Raw genomic sequence first — 10,472 nt, forward strand, 5'->3', positions numbered from 1 at the left:
CACAATAGCCCCCGCCCCCCAGGGGCAGACTGTCCAGTTAAGAGTCCCCTGGCTTTGCTTCAAGTACCTAAGATTACTTTCAAATGCCCTTCCTAAGGGGACCCCAGCAAGAAGCCGCACGTTTCTATGGCACAAAAAGCCACTGGAGAGAGATCTGTTTGTCAATATCAACCGGTCCAGCGATTTCCCATCCGCAGACACATCAGCCTATCAGAGCTGGCAGATGTTTAGACAAGATTTTATAAATCGTTCCATCGCAGCCCATAATGAACCCCAACTGACCGTTCCAAGGCAACTCGCACGGGAGCCCCCCCACCGCCCGCTGGGACCCAGAAATGCTTTCCTGGCACAGAGTTATTAATCACAGAGTAAATAGGTGAACCTCTTGAAAAATAAGTGTATGATTGATTAAAGGGCAATCTAAGAAGCCATTCTTCTTGTTTTATAACCCTAAGTTATATTCACTCAATTTATCTTTGAAGAGGAAATAAATGATTGCTCATTTCTTTCCTGAGATTGTATTATATGGGTGCCTACAGAAGGCCTACAAGGCTGAAGTGACAGGGGCTGGGTTACCGGGCTGGGATGGTAGACCTGTCCTATAATTAGGAAGGGCGGAGGTAATAAAGAGACAATCGGCCGGGCTGCTTAAACTTTTCTTTCCCCGCAGGCTAGGAGTAACCGCCACCCAGAAGAAACTGGGTCTCCCTCCCCCAACATGTGTTTACCGGGCTACATAAAAGGGCATTTTCTACGCCAATTTAGATAATTTAGGCCTATAAAGACAATTATTTCCATCAGTAACTTCTTGTGAGGAGTTTTAACTCTCTATAATCAATATTATTGTACTTCTCCATTTATGTGCTGAAGACAGTCAATGAGCCAGTACCACAAAATAAATGTAAAATACGTAGGGGTGTCATATCATTTTATTGTTTCCATGTTTTAGAAATTTACACTGGCAAGGAATTTGCATATCCAGAGCACAGAATTCTCCATTATATTCTTGCAATACATTTGTATATAAATAATCTAGAACCAATTCAATCTCCCCTTTGTGTATTTCTCTCCCGTTTGCTTTTTCTTTGAGAGCATGAAGAGGGAGAGGAGACTTCACTTGACCAGCCTTTCATTAAAAAGGTGACCTCATTACCTGGAGGCTACCTACCATCAGGACTCTGACCCAAGTCATTCAGGAATAAAGAGCCCTGAAAGCCCGAGGACTGTGATCTAGTCTGTTTTTATTTACAGTTTAAGGTATAAATTAGTAAAGAATTCATGTTAAACAACCAACAAAGATTGTATAACCAGCAATGGTCAAAAAAAAAAAAAACAGGCAGAATTTATTTACAAAAAGTTTAGGTCGCATTGCAATAGAACTTGCATAAATTACTAGAAGCTCTATATCATTATAAAAATAAATATCAAATTTGCTTTCACGCCTGAAGTTACTCAGGTTCTTCAATCACGTTTTATTTCTACTGTGTACATCTTTTACAAATAATTTTTTACAGTAAATCCTATCACACCTATCGACTATATAGACTGTGGCTGTGAAGTGATCAAGATATCCTGAGAGAAAACAGATTGCTCCCAAAAGTCACACAAACATCAGGGAAGCTACACTACGCCAACAGGTTCACGATGTCCAACAACACTGCGTCCAGTCCTTAGAGTCTGAGGGTCGACAGTGCCCAACGGGTCCTTCTTTTTTACAGTGGCACAGATGTGGTCCGGATTTAGAGATCTGGTTTTTTTTTTAATATATATATAGATAGATAGATATAGATAGATAGATCGATATAATATATTTCTTTATATATATCTTTGCATTTATGAACTTAGGAAGATAGACTGGCCTGCTGACTTTGATTTTCCAAAGCAATTGTGACACCTACCTGTGGACCAAGGAAAAGACCAAATCATCGTAAATCCTTCATTTCTACACCAACGCCCACCAGGTTCCAAAAAAAAAACAAACAAAAAACAAAACCAAGAGAAAACTCAAATGGATCTCAAGTGGTTCTACTTCTTTTCTGTCTCTGATCTGGGGTTACTGGTACTTTGGCCTTGTAAAGGAACGAGTTTTTAAGGCACTGCTGTCCAGGCTTCTGGGAGCCCGTTTGGACACAGAGGAGGGCAGGCCCAATAACAGACTCTGAAAGCAATACACAAACAGGATTTCCACACCCAACTTTCCCATAGCTCTCACTCATCAAACCGGGTTTCTAGTGTGTGTGCTTCGCAGAGGAAAAACCATTCCAAGTGACAAATGAATGCCAGATTTTAATCATCTATTCCTTCCAAAGAGCACTATACATATATATGTGTGTGTATATCACAAATGTACCACACACACATATATAGTTTATACCACATGACAGATTTTCCCCAGAGGCCTGAGAAGGAGCAAGAAAAGAATATGCACAACACACTGTCCTCGCAAAACAGCAGGGCAGTGAGGCCGCGGGTGCCCACTTACTTGCACTGCTGAGCCGGGCCATTCTATAGGTAGGGCTGGACGCCTGGGCCGACCACCGCGCAGCCCTCGCTGGTGTCTGTCGGGAAGGGGCAGTTAGTGAGATCCGACCCACAACCGGCGGGCCAAGCACCGTCCCGCCCCCTCCCAGGCTCCGGGCACACATCCCCCCCACACATCCCCGGGACCCAACGGTCACCGCTGCCACTAACAGAGACGCACTTGGGCTATGATTCCAGGCTCCCATGACCACCTACGTCCTTGAATGACAGTTGCCTGTCACCCGGATGAGGAGGCTTGGAGGCCAACAAATAATGGGAGGAGGGGAAGAGATGTTTTCATTCTCTACCAGCCGCAGAGGGCCTGCTTTCCCCACCCGCCAGGGCTAGGGCGGACACCAGCGCGCCGACACGAGCTCTAATTTGTATTTTGTGGCAATTAGGTATTTGCCGAAACCAAAGAGTCACGATGACGGCATTAATAGTAAATTAAGTAAAGAGTAAATAATAACGGGGTAGGGCTAAGGAGGAGCCGCCCTCCCGGCCCGTCCCTCTCCCCGGTTCCATCCCCTGCCCCGGGTCTAATCCCCGCCGGCAGTGGGGGCGGTGGGGGCGGCTCCCCTTGACCCTCGCCCCCGCCCCCGATTTCCAGGGGGTTCTAACCCCCTGGTTAGTGCCCCGCGGGGCCCGGCTGCCTACCTTTCTTGGGCTCGTAGCCGCCGCCGCCCGGGGGCCGGTAGTGGGGCTCCAGCGCGGGCGCCCCGGCCTTGCCCGCGTCCCCGGCCGCCTTGGGCGCGGCGTGGCCCGAGTCGCCGGGCGCCGCGGCGGCCGCGTTGTAGCGCAGGAGCCCCGGGCCCTGCAGCGCGGCGTTCAAGTTCCCGTAGTTTGTGTAGTTGCCGTAGAAGGGCGACGTGTAGTAGAGGGGGCGGCCGAGCAGCGGCGAGGCGGGGTAGGCCGGGCCCCCGGGGGGCGCCCCGGAAGAGGCGGGCGCGGCGGGGGCCGGCAGCCCCGGGGGCCCGCCGCCGGGGCCCGAGCTGGGCTGCTTGAGGTCCGAGGTGGCGATCTCCGCCAGCGACCACAGCTTGGGCTTGCTGGCGGGGGGCGGCGCGCCCGGCGACGTCCGGCTGCCCGGGGGCGCCTTGCCTCGGGGGCCGGCCTCGGGCCGCGGGCTCAGCAGCGGCGCCTCCAGGCCCGTGAGCGGGGAGGAGGTGGCGGGCTTGGGCGGCGCCAGGTCCCGCTCGCAGTCTTCCTCGTCGTCGTCCTCGTCCTCCAGCTCGTCGAATTTGTCCTTGCACTCGGAGCCGGACTCGCACAGCGGGTCCCCGGCGCGGCAGGGCAGCTTCTCCCCGTCCGACTCCGCGGCCGAGCACGAGTGGTCGGTGAGCGAGTCCACGTGCAGGCTGATCCCTGCGGGGACCGACCGGGCGCTGGGGACTCGAGCACCGGCCACCTCCCCTCGCCACCGGGGCCCGTGGGGGGAGAGCCGGGCTCCTGGGGCCGAGGTCCGGACCCGGGCTGGAGGGCGAGCCTCCTCGGCCGTCCCGCCCGCCCGCCCCGCCCTGAGCCCGCCTGGGAAGAAAGCGCCCAGCCCGGGATGGGCCCGCCGCTCACCTTCGTCCTCGGCCGAGGTCTCCGCGCCCTCGTGCCCTTTGTCCGGGCTCCCCTTGCCCCGGGCGGCGTCGCCTTCGTCCTCGTCCTCGTCCTCGCTTTTGTTCCTCGGGGCCCACGTCATCTTGTTCTCCTTCTTGAGGCGCCGGCGCGCGTTGGCGAACCAGGTGGAGACCTGCGTGAGGGTCATCTTGGTGATGATGGCCAGCATGATCTTCTCGCCCTTGGTGGGGTAGGGGTTCTTGCGGTGCTCCTGCAGCCAGGCCTTGAGCGTGGCCGTGGCGTCGCGCGTGGCGTTCTTGCGGTAGGCCGGGTCGTTGAGCTGGTACGGGTAGGCCGCGCTGCCGTACGGGTGGTAGCTGATGGCCCCGGTCACGCCGGTCGTGTGCGTGTCGTAGGGCGCACCCTGGATGGGACCGGCGAGACTCTGAGAACCAGACCCCCACGCGCGGGCCGCCCGGCCGCCCCGCCCAGGCCCGCCGTTCCCAAAGTGGGTCTCCAGACTTGGAGCCGCACTTCCCGCACCCAGAGACCGGAGAGCGCGCCGGCCAGAGCTGGGGCACAAACGGACGGCGGCTTTATTCGGGCATTGCTAAACGATTCCGCTTTTCTCTGGGCAGCCCCTTTTCCCTACAGGTTCCCAGAAGAGCTCACCGATCGCTGGCGGGGAGGAGTAGGCCGCCCGCGCCCCTTCCCGCCCTCACCGGGTTAAACGAGCCCCTACACCCCCGGCCGCGCCGGCCGAGCCTAACCGGCCACTCCGGGCCCGCCGCCGGCCCAGTCCTCCACACCCTGGGCGATTCGCATTCGAGTCACCCTTGAGCGTCTGGATTCCAGGCGCGCGCAGCCCCCGCCAGGGCTCCGGGGTTCCACGGTCGGCGGGCACGGGCCGCCCCCCCCTCCCGCCCGAGACCCAGGCGCCCCCCCGCCGCCCCGGCCCGGCCCGGCCCGGCCCCGCTGCGGAGCCCGGCGGCTCACGGGCCGATCCGGAGCCGCGGACGCTCGCTCCGCGGACCCCTCCGACCACCCGGCCGACCCTCGCCGCCGCCACCTTTCCCCAAAGCCCGGACCCCGAGCGGGAGCCCCGGACGAGGGCGCCGGGCGGCCGCCGGGGTCCCGCTCCCTCTCCCCACTCCGAGCGCGAGCCGGAGTCCCGGGCGGGCCGAGCGGGCCACGCGGGCCACGCGGGCGGCCCGAGCCGGCAGCCTCCCGGGAGGCTCGGGCCCCGCCGACCCCCGCGCCCCGCCCCGCTCCGCCCGGATCCCCGCGCGGCCCGCACGTGGGAGTTCGGGACGGCCCGTGACAGCGCCCGGCCCCGCCCGGCACGGCCGCGCACCTCGGGGTCAGGGGCCCTGGGAGTGGAGAGAAAGGGGCGCGGGCCGCGGGTCCCGCCCGTGCCCGCCCCCCCCCTCCGGCTCCCGGGCCCTCGGCCCCGCGCCCCCCCCCCCCGCCCCGCGCCGCGATCGCGGCCCCCGGCCCGCGCCGTTACCATGTAGGACGGGAAGCCGGCGGCGGCGGCGGCGGCGGCGTCGGCCGAGTACTGCAGCGGGCTGCCGAAGCCCGTGGCCGCCTGCGCCGTGAAGGCCGCCGAGCCCGGGTAGGGGCTGAACGCCGAGCCGGACGCCGAGCGCGCCAGCTCCTCGCTGCGGGGCGCCGCCAGCGCGGAGGCGCCGTACGCGGGGCAGGAGTAGAGCGCCAGCGAGCCGGGCGCCTGGTACAGGTAGCCCTGCGGGTAGGACATGGTGGGCGCGGGGCGCGGGGCCCGCGTCCGTCACGCCGAGCAGCGGGCAGGGCGCGCGGCACCCTCCATCCACGCCCGGCCCGGGCGCGGCGCGGCGCGGCGGCGGCGGGCACCGGGGCCGCGGGCCGGGGCGGGCGGGCGGGCGGGCGGGCCGGGGCACTAGCCGGAGCGGCCCGCGGGCCGGGGGCGAGGCCGGGCGGCGGCGGCGGCGGCGGCGGCGGCGGCGGCGCGGAGCCGTTGGGCGCAGCCGCGCGCCAGGCCGGCGGTCGGTCGGGGTTTGGGGGAGCCTCGAGTCGGGAGTGAGGAGTTGAGGAAGGAGCGCTCGAGTTTCCGAGGGACATTGGAACGCGGAGCTGTCCGTCACGCGCTCATCTGCATATCCCGGGGCCCGCCCCCGCCCGGCCCCGCCCGCTGCGGGGCCCGGCCTCCTCCGGGGGCGGGGCCGGGGCCCGGGGGCGGGGCCCGGGGCGGGGCCGGGGCCCGGGGGCGGGGCCGGGGGCGGGCCCCCGGCGGGAGGGCGGGGCGCGCCGGCTTTGTGGCTCGGCCGCCTCGCCGGCCCCGGCCCCGGCCCGGGCCCCCGCCGGCGGCCGGCCGCGGGGCCGGGTGGAGCCGGGCGCTCCGCGGACCCCTCCCACGGGCGCACGGCCCCCCGCCCCCCGCCCCGAGTTCCCGCCCTCTCCCCCCTTCGCCCCGCGCCCTCTTCACCCTCCGGCCCCCCATCCAGACACTGCCCGCTTCCGACCGGCCCGCGCTGGCCGCGCCGGAGCCGCCCGCGGTCGGGCCGGGCTGGATCCGCTCGGTCCGCCTCCTGCCGCCCGCGGAGGCTGCGCGGGGGCCGGCGCGGGCGTCCGGCGGGGAGCCGCGGGGAGCCGGCGGGCCGGACGGGGCTCCGCCCGGCGAGGCCTCCGTGGGGGGGCGTGCGCGCTCCGCTTCCCTCCCGCCTTCTCCCGGCCTCCGGGCCCAGGCTCCCCGCGAGGCCCGCGTCTGCTCACCCGCTTCCTGCGCCCCGGTCGCCAGGCGGGGCCCTGGATCTACCCTGGGCGCCTCGGTTGGGAGCCGCGGGCGGGCCCGGCGCCTCGCGGCGGAGCTCGGGGGCCCTGCTCCGCGGCGGGACCTTCGGGGCCGGCCGCAGCGCGGGCCCAGCCGCCCGGGAGCCGCTGCTTCGCCCGGGCAAGCCACCCCCCGGGCTCTGCTCTGTGTTTAAGTTGAACCTTCTTTTGGATCCGAGGGATTATTTATTGTTTTCGCCTGAAGAGCTGCCTCTGACTTGATGTCGCCACCTCCGGACGGGACACGAGGGCACCGGCGACGAGGAGGTGCAGGGCGCGTTACAGGTAGCTGGGGCGACCCACAGTCGAGTGGTGGGTGATAGGTCCTGGGACCCCCAACCTCCCTAGGGGGTAGGGACCCCCCTACCCCACCGCTTCAGCCTTTCCCAGTTAGGGACCCAGGAGAGGACCTGCCCACTAGGTCCTGGGGCTAGCCAAGGGGGAAACACCCAAGGGCCCCCCGGGGATCAGGTCGTGGTGGCCCGGGAGGGGGAGGCCTCCCAACAGGTGACTCTCTGGAGCCACCGCGAAGGGGCCCGGAGCGTGGAGGCTGGGCTGGGCGAGGGCTGGGGCTCCCCTGGTAGCTGCCGCTCCACCCGCGGTGGGTTCTGAAGCTGGGGGAGCTGCCTTGGTGGTCCCAGGTCAGTGTTCAAGTCCGAGGGCGGGGGTTGGGGGGTGGCCTGGGCGCGCTGGAGTGCGGGATTCCTGCTGCCCCAGCCCTTGGGTTTCCCCAGGTCTCAGAGAGCCAGGTGCAAATCCCAGCCTTCAGCCAGAAGCAAGAGGAATTTCTTGCTCCCCTTGGGTGTGTCAGGATTCCCCACCCGGTGTCCCGTCTCCCTGCCCCACACTGCGGTGCCGACACCCACCCATACACACATGCACCCCCCCCTTTCCACACACGGGAGCTCAGGTCAGAACTCAGCGCCAGCCCCATGTCTACAAGGCTGAGCCTCCGCCGAGGGTCGAATCCAGTTCTTAACTGTTATCCATGGGGGAGGGGGGGGCGTAGCCAGATGCAGCAACCATGGAAGGAAGGAATGCATCTGCCGGCATTCACCGGCTTCCTGGGAGAAATTTCCTTCTGTGGATCCATGCCACGCCCACCAACAGCCAAGTATCACCTCACACCTAGGAGTCCAGTTTTTAAATGGCCCCTAATTTTTAACTCCAAGGATGACCATCCTGGACTGTTGTCATTTCTAAAGATTGGTTTCCTGTGGCGGTTTCCTTAATATATGGGGTTGGCCCCACATTGGTTGACACCTTCATCTCACTTAGGCCAGGGAAAACAGAATTACGGCAAAAACAAACAAACGCCCCACTTTGGAGCAAGAGCATGTGGCTAGATGCCGCGGGTGTTGACAGTAATTAACTATATCGCCAGACAAGCACCGGGGACTCCGCGGAGTCTAATCTTGCCAGTTCTCCTTTCCCTCTGGGCGCCCGGATGCCTATCTAGACGAAGGCCTCTTCCTTTCCTGTGTGCATTTTCCCTAGCAATTATCCTCCTCCACTGAAATCTAAATTTTCCATATTGCTGCCTGTTACTAATAAAACCTGTCTACCTGGCGCTGTTACACAGTCCAATAGGACTGCATGCCGTTTTTATTGGTAGTGACTGTGGCAAATTAAAATGCCTGCGCCATGGGCCTCGTGGTTACCAGGGCCGGTTCACACGAAAGCTACTGATTTTTGTAAAAATCGCCTTTCCGTTTCATAGATTAGGGTGGATCTTTGAAATCGCCACCATCGACACAAACCAGGGCTGGCGCCCCGTGGTGAGGCGCACACGGCCCCGGGGCCCCATGAGAGCCCCGTCCGGGGCGGGCCACCCAGCCTCCTCCCCCGGGGAGCTGGGCCTGGACGTGGACCGGCGGCGCGCGCAGGCTCCCCGAGTCTCCGGGGCCGGGCCGGCCACCGAGCTCGGGATGCTTTTCCAGACGCCTGGGCAGAAACCGGGCACCTGGCAATCCAAGTCCTGAGCCCTTTAGGGTTGCCCTGGGTCTCCTCCGGGTGTCTGCCTCCCCCCCCCACCCCCGTTTGCTTTGGAGTTCACGCGGCGATCTCGGGTTTGTTTCGATCTTGTGTTTGTTTTCTCACCCCGACAGCGGTGAAAGCGGTGAAGCCTTCGGAGCCGGGCGGCGGCGCGGACGGACGCGCACATCCAGCGAGTCCCCGCGGGGGAAGCCACGAACGAAACGCAGCCTCGGTTCCCGGGCCTTTCGGGAGTGCGGATGGCCGCGAAGGCCCGGCCGGGCGCGCCGCCTCCCGGGTCGCCGGCGGCCGGGGACGGAAGCGGGCCCGGCATCGCGCGGCGGGCGGCGAGGGGGCGCTGTGCCCCGCGACTGCGGGCTCTGCCGGCCACGGGGCGGCCTCGCCGCTGCGCCCGCGCCCGCGCCCCCGCCCCGGGCTCCACCGGGCTCCACCGGCCTCCTCCCAGGCCGGCTTCGCCCAGGGCGTTGGGAAAACGACCTTCAGGTGTTTCCAATAAAACGGGGGGCGGCCGGGCCGGCTCCCCACCTTGAGTCCACCTTGGCTTCCCGTGAAGTCGTTTGTGGTTGAAGAGTTTGATGGTGGACCTAGCCATTCTGGGACGCGCAGGGCTGGGATGGAGGGTCTTTTTTTGGTAATGATGGTGAATTTTTAAAAATCTTTTTCATCTTTAAATAGTTGTGCCAAGGCGTTGCCATTTGCAAAGCGGTTTATGAAGACATTGCACCTTGGTCAGTGTCGCCCTGACTTCCACCCCGTCCCTTTTCAACCCTGCAGTGAGGACAGTGAGTTCCTGACTGTGTTCTCTTCATTTTCCCACCCCTTGCCCCTTGGTCCCCCCTCCCCCCTCCCCCTGCAAGTGCGCATTTCCCAGTGCTTGTTTTGTTGGGCTTTGCCTTAGTCTTTGTAACCTATGAATTATTTGAGTTCTGAATATACACCCCTGACGTGGGTTCCAGTGGGGAGGGAACATTTGAAGTGTGGGTGGCATCACTGGTATCGCGAACCATCTTCCCCTTGATCCCGCGGGAAAGAGGTTTATTTCTTCCTTTTTAAGAACTGAACCAGGTCTCCTTAAATTGTGGAACACTGGAGTTCGAATGCAAAGCCAGCCTCTCCCAAGTATCTATGGCGGACCCAGGGTCGGGGAGGGGGCCTCCCAGCGGATCCTCCCCCCCGCCCCCGGGGCTCCAGGCTTGGGGGGGGGAAGGACCCGCTAGAGGGGGGCCCTGGAAGTGAGGTCGCAGCTCCCGCGCGCCCCGGACCGCCAGCCAGGGGCCGCTGCAGGGTGTCAGGCCGGCCTCGAGGCCTGAGAGTCCCGGGCAGGGGCGGATCTGAGGCGGCTGACGCCCCCCTCCCCCACCCCTCCACCCCAGGTTGGGAGCCTGCGGCGGCTCCGGGACATGTCCGGCCCGGCCGGGCGCGGAAGCCTTTCCCGCTCCCCGCCAACCCTACCCCAAATAACTGCTGCTCTCTCCCCGGCTTCCTTGAACCCTGCAAGAATCCGCCTTGCCCACCGCAGATGCCTGCCTCCCCAGGCACCTCGGTTTCCCTCCATGCAGGTGCAGGTCCCCGGCGCCCTGACCCCTCCACGCGCACCCTCC

General features: G+C 63.4%; 2 protein-coding genes across 3 annotated transcripts; one reads left to right on the top strand and one right to left on the bottom strand.

Annotated features, from left to right (window-relative positions):
- Window positions 1–914: 914 nt before the first annotated feature.
- Irx2 (iroquois homeobox 2) lies at window positions 915–5,909 on the bottom strand. Of its 2 annotated transcripts, XM_048368350.1 has the most exons (5): window positions 5,576–5,908; window positions 4,090–4,492; window positions 3,178–3,885; window positions 2,483–2,558; window positions 915–1,898 (listed from the first exon to the last, which is right to left on the bottom strand). In XM_048368350.1, the coding sequence occupies exons 1-4, from the start codon at window positions 5,825–5,827 to the stop codon at window positions 2,506–2,508; spliced, it is 1,416 nt and encodes a 471-aa protein (XP_048224307.1). In that variant the 5' UTR covers window positions 5,828–5,908; the 3' UTR covers window positions 915–1,898; window positions 2,483–2,505. The 2 variants fall into 2 exon arrangements, with proteins under 2 accessions (XP_048224307.1, XP_048224306.1); XM_048368349.1 differs by having other exon boundaries at window positions 915–2,558; window positions 5,576–5,909.
- Window positions 5,910–6,546: 637 nt separating this feature from the next.
- On the top strand, window positions 6,547–9,564 carry LOC125367671 (pulmonary surfactant-associated protein D-like). Its single transcript, XM_048368354.1, has 2 exons — window positions 6,547–7,161; window positions 8,985–9,564. The coding sequence occupies exons 1-2, from the start codon at window positions 7,098–7,100 to the stop codon at window positions 9,365–9,367; spliced, it is 447 nt and encodes a 148-aa protein (XP_048224311.1). The 5' UTR covers window positions 6,547–7,097; the 3' UTR covers window positions 9,368–9,564.
- The last annotated feature ends 908 nt before the right edge of the window (window positions 9,565–10,472 follow it).

This window comes from Perognathus longimembris, chromosome 19, assembly GCF_023159225.1.
Source record: "Perognathus longimembris pacificus isolate PPM17 chromosome 19, ASM2315922v1, whole genome shotgun sequence".
Lineage (NCBI taxonomy): Eukaryota > Metazoa > Chordata > Mammalia > Rodentia > Heteromyidae > Perognathus > Perognathus longimembris.

What these genes read in the sequence shown, in the direction of transcription:
- Irx2 (XM_048368349.1), bottom strand. Translation starts at nt 5,827, where the DNA reads ATGTCCTACCCGCAGGGCTACCTGTACCAGGCGCCCGGCTCGCTGGCG. An exon ending in CCGGCTTCCCGTCCTACATG is followed by an intron (nt 4,493 to 5,575) that starts GTAACGGCGCGG and finishes GGTCCCATCCAG; the next exon opens with GGTGCGCCCTACGACACGCA. An exon ending in GACCTCGGCCGAGGACGAAG is followed by an intron (nt 3,886 to 4,089) that starts GTGAGCGGCGGG and finishes CGGTCCCCGCAG; the next exon opens with GGATCAGCCTGCACGTGGAC.
- LOC125367671 (XM_048368354.1), top strand. Translation starts at nt 7,098, where the DNA reads ATGTCGCCACCTCCGGACGGGACACGAGGGCACCGGCGACGAGGAGGT. An exon ending in AGGTGCAGGGCGCGTTACAG is followed by an intron (nt 7,162 to 8,984) that starts GTAGCTGGGGCG and finishes TCACCCCGACAG; the next exon opens with CGGTGAAAGCGGTGAAGCCT.